Source organism: Chiloscyllium punctatum, chromosome 6 (assembly GCF_047496795.1).
Source record: "Chiloscyllium punctatum isolate Juve2018m chromosome 6, sChiPun1.3, whole genome shotgun sequence".
Classification (NCBI taxonomy): domain Eukaryota; kingdom Metazoa; phylum Chordata; class Chondrichthyes; order Orectolobiformes; family Hemiscylliidae; genus Chiloscyllium; species Chiloscyllium punctatum.
Window position 1 is genome coordinate 20316007 of NC_092744.1, and position 17916 is coordinate 20333922.

General features: G+C 37.0%; 1 protein-coding gene across 1 annotated transcript in view; it reads right to left on the reverse strand.

The window, feature by feature from the left end:
- Positions 1-4977: 4977 nt before the first annotated feature.
- The window catches only part of skila (SKI-like proto-oncogene a), an 84615-nt gene continuing 71676 nt past the window's right edge, over positions 4978-17916 (reverse strand). Inside the window, exons 5-7 of the mRNA XM_072572094.1 lie at positions 16553-16815; positions 12715-12942; positions 4978-10934 (exon numbers count right to left, since the gene is read on the reverse strand). Coding sequence (XP_072428195.1) covers positions 10752-10934; positions 12715-12942; positions 16553-16815 — 674 coding nt within the window. The 3' untranslated portion in view covers positions 4978-10751. The remainder of the gene's footprint in view (positions 10935-12714; positions 12943-16552; positions 16816-17916) is intronic.

A 17916-nucleotide genomic window follows, 5' to 3' on the forward strand; every position in this document is an offset into this window, starting at 1 on the left:
GATGCAGAGCAAGGAAACAGACTCTTCAGTCCAACCTGTCCATGCCAAACAGATATCCCAACCCAATTTAGTCCCACCTGCCAGCACCCACCCCATATCCCTCCAAATACTTCCTTTTCATATACCCATCCAGATGCCTTTTAAATGTTGCAATCGTACTAGCCTCCACCACTTCCTCTGGCTGCTCATTCCATACATGTACCACTCTCTGTGTGAAAATGTTGCCCCTTAGGTTTCTTCTATATCTTTCCCCTTTCATCCTAAACCTATGTCCTCTAGCTCTGGACTCCCCCACCCCAGGGAAGAACTTTGTCTATTTAGCCTATCCATGCCCCTCATAATTTTGTAAGCCTCTATAAGGTCACCCCTCAGCCTCCAACGTTCCAGGGAAAACTGCCCCAGCCTATTCAACCTCTGCCTGTAGCTCAAATCCTCCAACCCTGGCAACATCCTTGTAAATCTTTTCTGAACACTTTCAAGTTTCACAATATCTTTCCGATAGAAAGGAGACCAGAATTTCCACAAGGATCACTACTTTTCATCATTTATGTAAATGATTTGGATGTGAGCATAAGAGGTACAGTTAGTAAGTTTGCAGATGACACCAAAATTGGAGGCATAGCGGACAGCGAAGAAGGTTACCTCAGATTACAACAGGATCTTGTTCAGATGGGCCAATGGGCTGAGAAGTGGCAGATGGAGTTTAATTTAGATAAATGCGAGGTGCTGCATTTTGGGAAAGCAAATCTTAGCAGGACTTATACACTTAATGGTAAGGTCCTAGGGAGTGTTCCTGAACAAAGAGACCTTGGAGTGCAGGTTCATAGCTCCTTGAAAGTGGAGTCGCAGGTGGATAGAATAGTGAAAAAGGCGTTTGGTAAGCTTTCCTTTATTGGTCAGAGCATTGAGTACAGAAGTTAGGAGGTAATGTTGCAGCTGTACAGAACATTGGTTAGGTCACTTTTGGAATATTGCCTTTCATCCATGTTTGAACCAAGGTCAGGAGTTGTGTTGCGTGACCCTAGTTGAATCTGAACTGGGCATCAGTATGTTATTGCTGAGCAGGTGCTGCTTGATAGCATTGTTGATGATACCTTACATCACTTTCCTGAGATCGAGAGTAGATTGATGGGGTAGTAATTGGTTAGGTTGGTTGTGTCTTTTTTATGCACAGGACATACTTGGGCAATTTTCCATATAGTCAAGTAGAAACCAATATTGTACTAGAACAGCTTGACGAGGGGAGCAGCATCTTCTAGAGGACATCTTCAGTGCTATTGTCAGAATGTTGTTAAGGCCCATAACCTTTGCAGTATCCAGTGTCTCCAACTCTTCCTTAATATCATGTGGAATGAATCGAATTGGCTGAAGACTGGTAACTGTAATACTGGTGGTCACTGGAGGATGCCAATTTGGATCATCCACATGGCACTTCTGGCTGAAGACTGATACAAAAGCTTCAGCCTTATCTTTTGCACTGATGTGCTGGGCTCTTCCATCATTTGAGGATGTGGATATTTGTGGAGGATCCTCCTCCAGTAAGTTGTGTTATCGTCCACCACCACTCACGACTGGATGTGATAGAACTGCAGAGCTTAGGTCTGATCCATTGGTTGTGGGAATGCTTAGCTTTGTCTATCACTTACTACTTATGCTGTTTGGCGTGCAAGTAGTCTTTTTTGGTGGTGTCACAAGGTTGACACCTCATCTTCATGTATGCCTGATGCTGCTCCTGGCCTGCCTTACAGCACTCTCCATTGAATGATGGTTAATCCCCGCTTGATCATAATGGTTGAATGGGGGATATGTCAGGCTATGATGCTACAGATTGTACTGGAGTACAATTCTGCTGCTGTTGATGGTCCACAGTGCCTCATTAATGCCCAGTCTTGAGTTGCGAAATCTGTTCAAAATCTGTCCCATAGCTTGTCACTTAGAAAAATGCATTTATTCCTACTCTTTGTTTCCGATCTGCCAAATAGTTCTCTATCCATATCAGTGCACCATAAATCCCATGCACTTTATGTTTACATGTTGGATCTTACCAAAAGCTTCTGAAAATCCAAGCAAACCACATTCACTGTCCCACACCCATCAACTCTACCAGTTGCATTCTTGAAAAGTTCCAGATCTGCCAAATATAATTTCTCTTTTGTAACTACAAGCTAACTGCCTGATCCTATTATTCATTTCCAAGCATTCTGCTATTAAATCCTTGATAATGAGCATCTTCCCTACTACCAACATCAGAAGCACTGGTATATAATTCCATCTTCATACTACTGTCTTTTTTCCAATATGGTGTAGTTACAGTAGTTACCTTTTAATCCATAGGACTTGTGCCAGAATCTATTGAAAGAAGATTGCCAAAGCATCTTCCACGTCTATGGCTACTTCCTTATATACACTAGGATGCATATTATGAGCTCTGGGGATTGTAGCAGCCTTTAATCTCATCAATTAGCCCAAAAGCATTTCCTTACTCATACAGATTTTGTTCATTTTCTCACTTTCCTTGGACCCGATGTTTCCCAATGTTTTTGGGATGTTGTGTCCTCCTTTGTGAAGGTTGAACCAGAAAGTATATATTTAATTAGTCTGCCATCTCTTTGCTCCCCATTATAACTTGCCCTCTCACCAAGAGCAGGAACGGACATGGGGAGGACCATGAGCCAGAAAAGGTGGGCACTTTGAGTGGACGGAAGTTGGGAGGGACAAGTGTTTTGCTGGGTTGACAGGGGGTGCCCATGATATATTTGCACTGTTTTATTGTTTGGTTTATCAGACTGTCTGTGTGAGATTGCATTTACTGTTTCCTCGATCAACATAAGGTGGGATTCGAGGTTCGTCCTCATTTCCCTGTGAACGGATTGTATGATGGGTTTTGGCTTTGCTGCCCCTTTCCCCTGTAAACTGTTGTTTCTTGTATATAGCTGTTAACATTAACAGTTTGTTTGTAATTTGTATTGGTTAATAAAATATAACTTCCCCTCTTTCTGACATTTGCCAGAAATAATATTTGCTTTCGTTAATCTGTTCCTCTTCATGTACCTATAGTAACCTTTAGTTGTGGTCTCTATAAGCTTGCTCTCATACTTTATTTCCTCCCCCTTAATTAATCCATTTGATCTCATTAGCTGATTCTCTGATCAGCTGTTTCCTTTTTAAATAGGTCCCTTTCTTGGATTTAAATTTCCTTGTTAAGCATGGTCAGGTCATCTTTTTCATTTTATGTCAGAGAGGAATGAATAATTGTTGCAATTCATTACTTTAAGTAATGATAGTGAATGAGCAATGACAATGCTCCTCAATTTTTCACAGACAGCTTGAGCCTCATACCATTATAGTTTCCTTTTATGGTCAATCTCCCCCAAGGGGGATCGCACAGCTAAATTGCAAATTATTTCTTATTTGTCTTTGTCATCTTCCTCTCTCGTGTCTTCCAGTCTTGTACCTTCCAACTCCATACCTTAGTGCCATTTTTCAAGGATCATGGCTACAGCTAAAAAACATTATTCTTATAAACTGACAGGAATGACCAAATTATTTCCACACATTCAAAATTCCCAAAAGGCATCTCCATCTCAAGGGTGTGGTACATTCCAGTGCAAGAGGGCCTTCAAACTGACTGTTCAGAATCATAAATCCACTCATTGTCAGAAATGACCATTTAAATGAGAAATGTCTTCAAGCACAGGGTTGAGAATTTTTGAAATTATCCACCCTAGAGGGCTATAGACACCTAGCCAATGGATATGTTCAAAACATCACATCAAGGAGACTAAGGGACTATAGATATAAAGTGGATAAGTGAAGTTGAGATGGAATTTTAGCCTTTTCTTCCACCGGCTTGAGAACCAAAATTTCTACTCTCCTTTAAGTATAGCTTTGTATTTATCCCCAATTTTCACCACTCTATGATTAATAGATATGCTATCAACTGTCTTAATCCAAGTATCTGGATTCCACCTCCAACTGTATGTGCCTATACTCCTTTAAGAAGTTTCTTTAAACCTTCCTCCTTGCCCAAGCTTTTGGCAATCTGTCCTAATATTTTCATATATAACTTGGTATCGTTGGAGCAGCGGTAGTATCCCCACCCCTGGCCAAGAGGCCCTGCTCCAAGTCCCACCTGCTCCAATAACATCGCTGAACAAGACGAAGGCAAACATTGATGACTTGGTGGAGAAAGTGAGGACTGCAGCTGCTGGAGATCAGAGTGTTGCTGGAAAAGCGCAGCAGGTCAGGTAGAATCCAAGGAGCAGGAAAATTGACGTTTCAGGCATGAGCCCTTCTTCAGGAATGGAAGGGCTCATTCGCCGAAATGTCGATTCTCATGCATTGATAACTTAGTGTCAAGCTTTAACAAGAATCTCCTAGAATATCTTGGGACATATTACATTCAAGCTGCTACATAAGCGTAGGTTTAGTCAATAATAGCAAAAGTATCATAAACTGTAACACTTACTCAAATGCCTTTGCTGTTTAGAAAGCAGAAGGGTTATTCACACCACTGTATAGAACTTGGCCTCTTGAGTTATCTGCAGCAAGATTTACAATAACATTGATCCAAAAGTGCTACCCCTTCCGACTCACTAGGAAAAAAAACTAAAGATTCAATTGTCCAATAACGCTATCCCGACAAAGAGCTGAAGTATGTACCGAACATGTTAACTGCAATACTCATTTTGAGAGTTAACACTAAATTACTTTTGTTAAAAAATAATATCCTACTGGTAACTATAAGAAGTTGAGATATGCAGAACTCGAAATAATCTAAATAGAAAACAAACTGAATAAATAATTTGAAAGCCAAGATATAAACCAAAGAGACTCGCTTCTATTGTACATTTCTGCTTTAAAAAATGTGGCTGAAACCCCACTACTCTACGCTGAGTTCATCTTTAAATAAAATGTCATGAATAGTCTTCCTAAATTCCATGAGCTTTAGTACAGACACAGAAATTAACTAATATAGTAATTCAGAAACTTTTAATCATTGTGCTCCAGACCGACTGTTCATGCAGTTTCGTCTGAAATTGTTTTGGTTTCAGATGATTATTTTTTAATCATGGTTTAAATATGGACTCTTACAAAGGTGAACAATGTACAAAAAATGTAAACTATTGGTTACATGCACAGCTTCAATCATCACCATTTTGGTTCAGTGTGCTGCTTATACAAGATTCTGGAAAATAAATACAACAGACATTTTACATTACAATAACCAGGTACTGTACATCTGTAAATATTTTATGTTTACCACCTTGTAATTATGTTGGCAAGACAATAGAAAATCTGCATTGCTTTCATATGAGGTAAATACTGGAAAAATGTCCATGTAATAATGCGTTGCAGGCAATCACAAGATTACTTCTTTGACAGGAAGTCTCTTTGGGTTAAGGTGTTGGTAACACTTTTCATCACTACTTGGTAATAGCAAAGAACGATCAAACATGAATTAACTAAGTTTGTTAGTTTATCTCAACCTTTGAGTACCAATACCTTTTTCTCTGCTTCCCAGGTACATATAATTAAAATCTACTTCTGTACAATCTGATATAAGGAAGTACCTGATAAAAGCAAGGATTTACCCAGTTCATATATGTTCCCGACTTTGCCTGAATTGATATAAGCATTCCCATTATATACAAGTTTAGATATATGCAACATTGTGACATATTGCATTTAACAATTATACTGTACACATCATCTGTTATAGTATTTGTAGAAATTGTGTAAATTTCAAAAGTGGATTATAAAATACAATCACTGGAATCTAAACATAGAATTGCTTTTTATGTCACAGTACTGTATTTTTTTCAAAACTGTCGACTTCTTTTGTTGCAGGAACGTCATTAAACCTTCAAAAGGTTTAACTGGTGAGTGGAGAGACCTCTGTCAGTTCTGAAATGTGTAAATGGAAGCATTATCACATTGTATTAATACTGTATGCTGTGTGGATTCATCTTTGCTCACAACGTGTGGGTCAACTGTTCCTAGCTGTGTGGGTTAAATCCAAAAGTCCTTGGTGATGTACACAATGGCTGGGATGTCACTGGCCAAACACTGCAGATGCCCTACCTGACCACAGATATCTCTGATATAAACAGGTCCCACCCACATCCCTCCCCTACTATTCCCCTAAAATTAAAATGCTTCAAGGCAAGAAGCAAACAAAAATCTTCAATGAAAGCTCACTCGTTACTAGATTTCATACAGCACTATCCCTTGTACTTCAACGTGGAGCTAAAGCCAGATAGTTATTGGGATTGTGTCATCAGTCAGGGTTCAGATAAATCCAGACACCACATTTACTCTAACCATTTAAAAGCAAATATAAAATAATTTAAAATTGCATTCAAATTACACACTAATGTTATTGACAAAAATAACATTCATTTTCACGCATTATCATTCTCCTATCTCTCCTATGTGCAAGAGAAAACTCAAGAGTGCCTTGGCTGATGCTGTATTGAGTAATGCACTCTGCATTACATTCCTTTTTTTGCAATATATCTTTTCTTTTTGCTGTAAAATTCACAGCTTCTGTTACATGGAAAGCTTTCCATTACCACTACCTGCTAATGTCAATTCTGCTTTACATTTACTGGAAAATCTACTAAACATATACGGATTCAAATTAAGACTTTTTTTTCCAAAGCGTTCATCGAAAATATTTTGATATGACATAGGCCTGCCTACCTATGCATGCTATAATATTTTTTGTCACTTAGCAACATTGAAGTTCAGACTAAATTCAAAAGCCCAATGAAGGTTTGGTTTTCCATTAGATAACATTGACAGATCAAAGCAGAGCCAAATACAATACAAAAAGAGGGCAACTACCACAAAATGCCAACAATCCTCAAATATATATTTCTGAAGAATTTTAATCACAGCTGGAGAGAAAAATGTAATGGAACAATCAATGTGATTCCTCCAACATCAGAGACCTGAAAATAAGCAAAGAAATAATTTCCTAATTTCAACATCCTACATCTAATTTAATGCTTGGTCACAAGTGTATCTTTTCATAGTACTTCTGAAATTATAGGCCACCTTTCGGTCAGAACCTTTGTGAGAGTGCAAGCTGAATGGAGAAATAATTCACTTTGCATTAACCTGTCAGCAGTAACTTTTATGATATATTCCCTTTAATTATTTTGAGAAGATTTATTCCCTCTCGCATTGAGGGGAAAGTTAAATAATTGGAAGGAAAGATAGCAGTATGCCTTTCCTGTCTTATCAAATGGTTTGATTTGTCCTGGATTTGAGGAACAGTGAAAGTATTTTTCCACAACAAAAGTGTAAATATACATATTTAGGGTGTGCTTAACCAAATATCAATCTCAACATTTGCAAACTAAATGGATAGGAAAACTTAATTTTTCTTTAAACAAGTCCATTTACCTGAAATTTAGTTATGTACAGGCAAGCAATTTTCAGCAAGAACTAATTTTCTAATGGACCACATTTTCACTGTATTTTATGTACTGCCAAGTATTAAATTAATTCTTTATAAATATGTTTACAATTTTATTACATCTGACATGAATCTCCTATCAATCTGCTAGCAAATGATAAAACTGAGTTACTGAGTAGCCAATTAGTGTTCAATTACTACATACATTCATATCAAGAACAGAACTTTTCTAGTGTGATTATTTTGAAATAGGAATCCAGAAATGATTGAGAGGAAATTATTATATCACACTAACTAAAAACCTGTTGACGTCAAACCTTATTATTTATGGAGGAAGTTTAAATTCCATGGAGATTCCCAACTTCCCAAAAGGAAAGCTGTTCTTGATCTAGCTCAAGATGCAGATTTCACAAATGGCCCAACTTTCTGAGTTTGCAGTCAATTGACTTAACAATGACAAATGGCTGAAACTAAAACTGTTTATATAAGAAAACACTATAGAGGTAGAAAATTGTACTTCTAGGCAAGTTCAATTTCTCGGGTTTCATGAACTTATTGACTGTTCTACAGACTATCAATACCCTACTTAACTCCTGACTCTTGTGTAATGAATCTCAGTATGTTATTCAATCATGAAGATATTAAAGTTTAATCCTGTCCTCTTTCACTCAGCATGACCCAACTTTCCAATTCACAGCAATCAGGAGTCAGAATCATGACTGCTTTAATCTGACCCTAACCCAAAATGGACTAATGCCAATTATAACACCCCTACATTGTGCCAAAATGGCCAATTATAGCACTCCTACATTGTGCAAGTTGCATTTCTTCATCCAGTAGAGCCCAAAAAAAAATTACACATGCATGGTCTACAGTTACTCCCTTTTTAAAAAATTTCAAATGCTGTCAACTTGCACTGTAACATAAGTCATTGTTTCACCAAGCCAATGAAATTAGATTACATAAATCAAAATTCACATCATCCATCATTCAATAGGTATGATTCTTTTTGAACACTTCCCTGACATAAATCATGTAAAGTGAACCTCTTTTGGTAATTAGAATGGGTAAAATTATAGCCCCATCAACTTTTTGTCTATGTAACTGCATAACAGAGAATCTTGGAAGTTGTGGCATGCAATTTAACTTCAAGATTATTCGTTAAGACTACTAGCTAAGTTGATTTATAAATTCAATCAAATTTGCTCAAGTCTAACATTTGACACTTATTTACTATTTTATTAATCTCACCATCTTCATCTGTTTTCAAAGTCCAGATCACTTTCCAGATTTGACTATGTCTTTAATCCATAAGTAATTTATAAAAAAAAACTATAATTGCAAATTCAATAGCTACTAGTACCTTTACTAATAATGTTAACTTTAAATGCCACTGTTAGGTCAACTTGTGCAAAAAGGGATCTCAATACATAAAAGGCCAGGTTTGCAATAGTGAGGTACAGTTATGTAAACATCTGGGAGGAAATATGCATTTTAAGTTTTGCATCATATATTTCTGCACAACAAAATTAAGTAGAGAAACTTGGAATAAACAAAATATGAAACACTGAAACAAAGAATCAGATCAACTGGTACAAATACCAGCCCTTTGGCAGACCAGTGTGAACGTTAACTACCAAACTGGTGGACATCCTATTTGGTGTGGAAGACCAGATAGATGTTGTTGATTAAATTGTCAACGTAAAACTTTAACAAAATTATAAATTCCGAACAGAAACTGAAATAATAATCTAGTTTCTTATCTTGCCAATAGGATTGGTATTGCATGATGCAATACATCTATTGCAATGTCACCGGACCTGAATAGTGCCATATTTATGTTACCATAGCAGCTAAAAGGTCAGTAAAAGAGGTAGATGTGTAACCTCACACATGGAAATTAAAAGGTCTCCTTACATAAGTTCAGAATAAAATACTCTTTTTTTTCTATGAGTGTTAAGTATATACAAGAATGCAAGTTGCATCTGCAATGAAAAGCCAGTGAGCTCTTAGATTCTCCATCCATATTTAAAACCATATAGTTGAGTATTTTAGTTCCCATTAATATACATAGTTCTCATTTATTTTGCATGTTTGTTTCAGAACCATCTTACATTTTGTCATAGAACAATATAAAACCAATTAAAATGGTTTTTAACAGACAACACATTCCCATGCACAGACCAGGGATGTCCCAGATTCGATGCCAAGTCAATTTTGCATTGGTTAATCTTAACTGAGATGGCAACAGTGGGTTCTAAAAAATAGCTCTCTAGCTTCCCACAATTTGGAGGGAAACAAACTGGAAGCCATTCCTAATTCCATGATTACTGCCAAGTGGCTCCAATTGGACAAGCATGTGTGTGGACATTATGTGATGGTACAAATCAGGTTATAGATGCCTGGCTGGAACTCATTAACAATGGTCACAACTTTCAGCAGGCAAAATCCCAAAAGGAGTCATATCAGTAGAGTGAGTGTCTTAAAGATAGGGAAGTAGCAAAAAAAAAATTGGACAGTTTAGTAAAAGTTATTATACACTTAGTCAACACTTTGAGAAAATTACGTGAAACTGTGACCGTGCCTGTTAAAACTGCATGTTTACAGGACTTGATATGAGGTGGCAATTTAGTTACCACCTAGCCCGTTTTTTGAAACAAAAAAAGTGAAAAACATCTGCCGAGGTCTTTTTGAGCTGTGACATTAATAAATCACACCCTTCCGGATTTTTCAAAATCCCAAGCTATGGTTTATCCTATATATTAGGACAAGTAGCTCAGAGGAGATAAGGAGTACGAGCACCAATAAGAACACATGCAAATCCAGACCAAACATTTGAGGTGTTTTTTTGAATCTTCAAATAGTAACAAATTACAAAACAAGCTGCCAGCATATCTATGCAATTTATAAAGTAAACAGGATTCTGCAATAAACAAAAGGACCGGTACTGATGCTGCTGATGCTTTTAACAAAAGCCATTTACAAAGGCATTGAGAAAGAGGACTATTATGACGTTTGACTGGCTCTCCATGCATATAAATTTTTCGAAGTTAACAAAACAACATTTTTCCCATGCTATGGCATTTCACTTTGTATTGAGTGTGTGCACGCATTATATACACAAAACTGAATGAGTTTCAACCAAGGTTTCTACTTTTTGCTCTAAACTGAATCAGTTAAAATAAACTCTAGTATCCCAATGCAGCCGCTACTGAGTTGAAAAGATTTCTTGCAGCTGTAGGTTCAAGAACTGAACTCAACAGTCTTTCCTTTTTTAGAGTAATTGCTCACTTCCAGTAGCTGGTCATCAGTCGAGCTTTTATTATCAATTTGCCACAGAGTTCACCTCAGTGCCAGCTTTATTTCCAGAGCTTTCTAAGATCTGAAGCTTCAGTTCTTTAACCATGGCTTCCAGTTTTTCTCGAGCTTCACGCTCACATCTCAGTTCTTCTTGAAGTTCTCGGCGATCTGCTTCTGCTCGGTCCAGTCTCTGCCTCAACTCTGATAACTGTACAATATCGTGGAAACGAGGGGATAAGAACAGACCGAAGTTAAAGCTGGACTCAGAGCTACTTCAGCAGCAAGTTTATTTGACTAATATTTAAATAATATTTCAGTAACAACTTTGAAAAAGAAAACAGAAACTTCTGTCAGACTGCGTGAACATCATGTCTGGAACATGCACAGTTCAGAATGGGCAACCCTACCAAAAACTGTAATTTTCTGCCATTGTTACTATCCCATTGGAGGCCAATAACTTTTAATAATAAATTCAAACTATCACTCATTAACAGAATTGCTCCTCAAGATTTCACATCTTAAAGAAAAATAATTACTGTACAGGGTTGAAACAAGGCTGGTATTACTAACAATGTTATTTCATAAATGCTTATTTAAGTCAAAAAAAAATCAACAGACACTGCCACTCTACTTCAAAAGATCTCCTGAACAACTAAACCACTCTATACAACTCCTGGGACGATATCCAAATGTGCCACAGTTCTGAAGGATTCATTCTGATTCTCCTCAATACTCCCGCAGCTGGGGTATGAGATTTCCTGGGACCTTTACATTAAGATCTGACTAGACAAACCCAAACACTTAACTATGTATTCCACGGTTCAAGCATGTGCTTCACTTCCTTTTTGCTTAGTGATTCCAAATCTGATAATACCTTTACTTTCTGATAACCTTCTGTTATTGGTCTACAGCTTTTGCTTTAACAAACAGCACCTGATACACTAACTCTTGTCTCAAGCTGCTCCTAAGCTGACTACCAGCTTCTGTCCAAAATCTCACTAATAAACCCAAAACAAGAAAACTGCTTCCAGTCTATCTCTCATGGCAATTTGGCATACCTCGGATGTCCAATACAGAGATGTTACAAAAGTAACTTGGCCTTCAAATCATCCCTTCAATTCTGGGACCCAATTTGTAACTAACGGGAGTAACTGCAATCTCACCAGGTTCACTCATACCCTTAAAAACTAAGAGAGGACTACCTGCTGTTGAAGGTTTTTACACCTCTAATTCTAATCCCTTTAAATAAGCATGCATTTTATCTTTAAAAGTGGAAATCTTGGGAGTGTTCACCTGTTTATCAAACGAAGGTTGACTCATAGTTTATTCATGAATATTCAATCCTCAAAATATTGTTCAAAAAGCCCTTCATTAATGACATTAGGACTTCGCTGGCTAGGCCAGCATTTATTGCCTATGCATAGAGGCCCAGAGGGCAGTGAAGATTCTACCTTGTCACTCTGGACCTAAAGTCACAAGTAGACCAGGCCACGTCAGGATGGCAATTTTTTGCCCTGAAGGACATTTGTGAATCAAATGAGTTTTTCTGACAAACAGCAATAGATCCATGGTCATAATTAGATTCTTAATTCCATGCTGTTTTTATTGAATTCAAATTCCACCATCTGCCGCTACTGTTTTGCTTTAAACAGAAATTCAGATACACACCAGTCATGATTTCCATCCATTAAAAAGAGTGATTATAAATCAAATCTCTACTCGACAAATTACTATTTTGCAATGAGAAGCAATATTCTAACACACAATGTCATGCAGATCCAAAATAGATCTCAATTGAAAAATTCACAGGTGTCTTCCAAATATAGTTGAGTCTGCATTACTGATTCAAACTTAGAAATGTTCTCTATAAAGATATGTGTTGCAAATATAGCATTTTATTTTTCATTTCTTTTAAGCTTAGCCATGAATTTATAAGTCTTGTTTTCTTTTTATTTCTATTGTAAATAACACTTTCAGTAAGCCTATACCTGTGCTGTGTACTCAGCCTCTTGGCTCCTTTCTGTTGTATGGTCACACAAACAACCCTGCTTCAGCTGATCCAGTCGCCACTCCAACTCTGCCTGTTCATCACAGACTGCATTCATTCTCTGAGCATGCTCAGACTGCAGAGAATCCAGCTCTTGCTGCAGCCCAAGCTTCTCTTCAGTCAATTCTTTGAGTTTCATTCGCTTTGTAACTTGCAATAATTCCACTTCCTGAACAGAAAATAAGCAGAGATTTAAATTATATGTCTAATAGATTGGACACTTGATCCAGGTTTTCTACACTCCCACTCTTTGTAACTGTGCAAAGCAATAGATAATCCTGACCACAAATTCTAGCCAGTAAACCCAAAAATATTATTGCACCTGTGATTAAATATTTAAATTTTATAAAGTAGGTTAAAAGTTACTTTTGTTACTTATAAGAAAATGGTATTTGTTATGTTAGAAAAACAGCTTTAGATTCTTCAGTCGTTTTCATCCATTTATGCAGGTCAATGTCACAACAAATGTGAAATTATCAATATTCAAATACTCAGTAACAAGCATAGATCTTGGAATCAATCTTAAAACATTAGTTTTAATACACGAGGGCAAATATGCTCATATGCATGGTCATCTTAATAAGCAAATGCTTATTATAAATTAACACACTGAAATTTTACGCTATTTATGATCATCTTCCATTGTGATACAAGGAGTCATGATTCAAAATAACAAGACTTCCAGGGGAGTGAAAATACATCTCTACGTTGGGTTTTTGCATTAAAGTATACGCAGCCATCAAAAACCAAGTGACCATTTGTAATTGGAGGTTATAACCAAAAAATTACTATAAATTTTGGTCCTAGTCTCAATTCATAATTTTCACCATAAAGTAGCTCCTGGCAAAAAGAAAAGTGGCAGCAGAAAGCCATTTAATTCAAGGAACATATTTCAAAGTAACTATCTAGTTATAACACAAATTAATTATTTAATTATTTGCTCGTATTTGAATTTCCTGCTTTGTTCAGTTATGTAATGCAGAGTACGCATTTAGTCCCCTGGACTATTAATCATCTCAAAAAACTACAGCCATATAGTCATTGGAAAGATTACCATCAGTTGCTTAAGGTTTTCTTAGAAATATTTTCACTTGCTAAATAAACTCAGTGTAACCACCTGAAATGCAGGAGTTTGTAAATGCCAATTATTGGGTTGAATGTCTTGTCAGTCTGAATTTTTTTTTAAAAAGGCATCAACTTTCAGAAAATTCAGTTAAAAAATCAAAATAAACTAGTAGCATCATAACCACCTCCTACTTCTGGTTCAACACGTAGTTCAGTTCTGAAAGGTCATTCAACCAAGAAACTCCCTGATCTGACTCCACTGACGCTGCCAGACTTGCTGAGTTTTTCCAGCAATTTCTGTTTTTTATTAAACTTGGTGGTTAGTTTTTAATCTGTAAAATTGTGCTGTCTAACCAGTGTAATATTTTATGACAAATCTATGCCAACCTGTTTAAAATAGAAAAGGCTAGCAAGTAATGACAGTGTAAAGAAGGTTCTTGACATACTAGTTTTGTTTGGAATTTCGACTTCAAAACTGGACAGAACAGTATGTAGCTTCAAGGTTGATTTCTGTTGTTTCATTGTGAATGCGTTGAGGAGGACAGCTTTAGGAAACCTCCTACTGATTACAGTCAGTACTTCTCCATGTTGAACACTATTTGGAGGAAGCACTGAGGGAGAAAAGGGCACAGCATGTACTTTGAGTGGAGGACTTTGATATCCATCACTCAGAATGGCTTGATAGCAACATAATTGACTGCGCTAGTTACACCCTAAAATTTAAGGCCACTAATCTGGCCCAGCAGTCAGTGGTGAGGAATCCAACAAGAAGCAAGCATGTATTTGACCTCATACGCCCAAATATGTGTGTCACAGATGCAGTTATCCAGGTCAGTGTTGGAAGGAGGGACAACCACACGGTCCTTGTGGAGAGAAAGGACATTGAGGATACTATCCATCATCTGTGGTGCTACCAACATTTTGAATGGGATAAACTTCTAACTGAAACTAGGCATCCAGGAGATATTAAAAAGCCTAACAGCAAAATTCCAATACTTACTCTTCAATTAATATCACTTCTTTAAAAAAAGTTTTTGGATGTTATTAAACTGCTGAGTTGTATTTCTTAATAAAATAGTGGTCGCTCTGAGCATTTTGCTGCATTTCGTACAACAATAACTATACCTCAAAGGCACTTTGTTGAATGGAAAGGACTTTGGAATGAGCCACATTATGAAATGTGCTATATAAATGCATTCCTTTCTTCTATTGGCAAAAGAACACCATACAAACCTATGGCAGATACAGATTTTAGGTCAATTCCATTATAACTCAAAATTCTTTTTTTTAAAATATATTGCTTATGAAAGCTAGTATACATGCTTCCTCATGTACAAAACTTTTTTAAGTAAACTTGTTAATATCTAGTTTATGGTCCATATTAACATTTTTGACATAATGCTTAGTTCTATTGTTGTAAAGATAAGGTAATTAACATGCAGAATCTAGTTTTAGCAAGAAACAAAACATGGCATTCTGTGGGATATGCATTTTTGCCTCCATCCTGGCTCCACTTAAGAGTTATAAAACAGCTGATGGAGTACTCAGTTGAAGACATGATGTCTATAATGCTTGCAAATAAAGGAAGTTCCTAAAGAAGTTTTTGTTTTGGGAATTAGATCTAAATTAATTCAAGAGCCTTCAGAAAGCCTTGAAAGGCTGCAAAACCCTTTTACTTCATCAGATTTTTAAAAATCAAATGTGGGATAATTATTTTAGAAGTTAGTTTAAGATAGTCTAAAGCAGGTACATTGTCGTGAAGAAAGGTAGAACTTAGGAAGTCTCTCTGGTTTCAATTTATCTGAATTTATCAGTGGCTGCTGAATGTTAGTTACAGTTTCGACTTGATGCAGTTTTCAGCTCAATGACAAAAGTTAGCCACAATAAGTGACAGCTAGACAGACTTGCGCCGTAAGCCAAGAAAGCCCCAAATTCATTATCAACTGTGTAAAAAGGAAAGTGAGACTTATTTTTTGAATCCTATGAATAACAGAAGCTGGAAAATTACCTAATTTGAAGCTAGTAAGAGAATATACAATAGTCTTCATAATGTTTTATCAGGAAAGGAATCAGCAGTTTAGCTTGGACATTTTGAAAAGTTATCAGGGTAAGGTGCTGAGGCTTCTGCCGGCAAGACAAGGCAAATGAAAGTTTAATGTCTGAGAACAGATGAAGCTAGGGAAAAGTTTTCAGCCGATTGTCGGTATATCTATCAGTGTTCCCTACAGAAGTAAATAAAGTAAAGATTCATGAGTCTGATAAAAGGAGAATTATTGGAAGCAAAACTAAATAAACCTATGACTTACATATTTATAAACTTTATCAATAGTGCTTTTGTTTAATTTTTTGTACACATTACCTTTTGTTTGTTTTTTAAAAAAATTATTAAATTTCATGGTGTAGTTCTATTGGTTAAAATAAGATATTCGGGTTTCTTTTTGAAATGTTAATGATCCTGAACCAGTTGGTAATAAGTTGGGTGTGTGGTGCTGGAAAAGCACAGGAGGTCAGGTAGCATCCGAGGAGCAGGAGAATCCATGTTTTGGGCAAAAGCCCTACATCAGGAATTCCTGATAAAAGGCTTTTGCCCGAAACTTCAATTCTCCTGTTTCTCGGATGCTGTCTGACCTGCTGTGCTTTTCCAGCACCACACTTTTGACTTTAATCTCCAACATTTCTTCCAGTTGGTCATAATAGCCAGTATTGATCTTTACCATTTGTAAATGTTTCTTCTGTTGAATAGTTGTGTTTAGCTTCTCTTGCTGTTTACAGTACGTTTTCATAATTTGTTCCACTATTTTTTCATTCTCCTCTTCCACATTCATTCCAATGCGTTGAGGTGAACTCCCAATCTCTCTGTTAGCATTTGTATTTTCAGTCGGTTCCACAGCAAACCCGTGTTTATTTTTGTGGTTGGAATGTTTAGATTTTATGTATTCTTCTGCATGTTCAGTAGAGGACTCTGAGGCTCGATAACCTATGAATGAGATAAATAAACCAAAATTTCAACCACCACCTAGCTGGTCCTAAGCGCATATAAATCACCACATTTAAAGGTCAATATAACAGGACCAGTGAACTCATTATTGCCACACAGACTAAAACAGAAAATAAAGTTCCAAATTGTATAACCAAGATCTCAAGAAAATACTTTCCAAAGATCACAAATTAAGTCACCATTAAAATAAACTGGAAGTTAGGTAAGGATCTAATCCAATAACAAAAATGAAATTGTCATTTATATAAATGATTTGGATGCGAGCATAAGAGGTACAGTTAGTAAGTTTGCAGATGACACCAAAATTGGAGGTATAGTGGACAGTGAAGATGGTTACCTCAGATTACAACGGGATCTTGATCAGATGGGCCAATGGGCTGAGAAGTGGCAGACGGAGTTTAATTCAAATAAATGCAAGGTGCTGCATTTTGGCAAAGTAAATCTTAGCAGGACTTATACATTTCATGGTAAGGTCCTAGAGAGTGTTCCTGAACTGAGATATCTTGGAGTGCAGGTTCATAGCTCCTTGAAAGTGGAGTCGCAGGTAAATAGGATAGTGAAGGTGGCGTTTGGTATGCTTTCCTTTATTGGTCAGAGTATTGAGTACAGGAGTTGGGAAGTCATGCTGCGGCTGTACAGAACATTGGTTAGGCCACTGTTGGAATATTGCGTGCAATTCTGGTCTCCTTCCTATCAGAAAGATGCTGTGAAACTTGAAAGTGTTCAGTAAAGATTTACAAGGATGTTGCCAGGGTTGGAAGATTTGAGCTATGGCGAGAGGCTGAACAGGCTGGAGTTGTTTTCCCTGGAGCTTCAGAGGCTGAGGGGTGACCTTATAGAGGTTTATAAAATCACAAGAGGCATGGATAGGATAAATAGACAAAGTCTTTTTCCTGTAGTGGGGAAGTCCAGAACTAGAAGGCATAGGTTTAGGGTGAGAGGGGAAAGATATAAAAGGGATCTAAGGGGCAACGTTTTCATGCAGAGGTTGGTGCATGTATGGAATGAGCTGCTAGAGGAAGAGGTGGAAGCTGGTACAATTGTAACATTTAAAAGGCATTTGGATGGGTATATGAATAG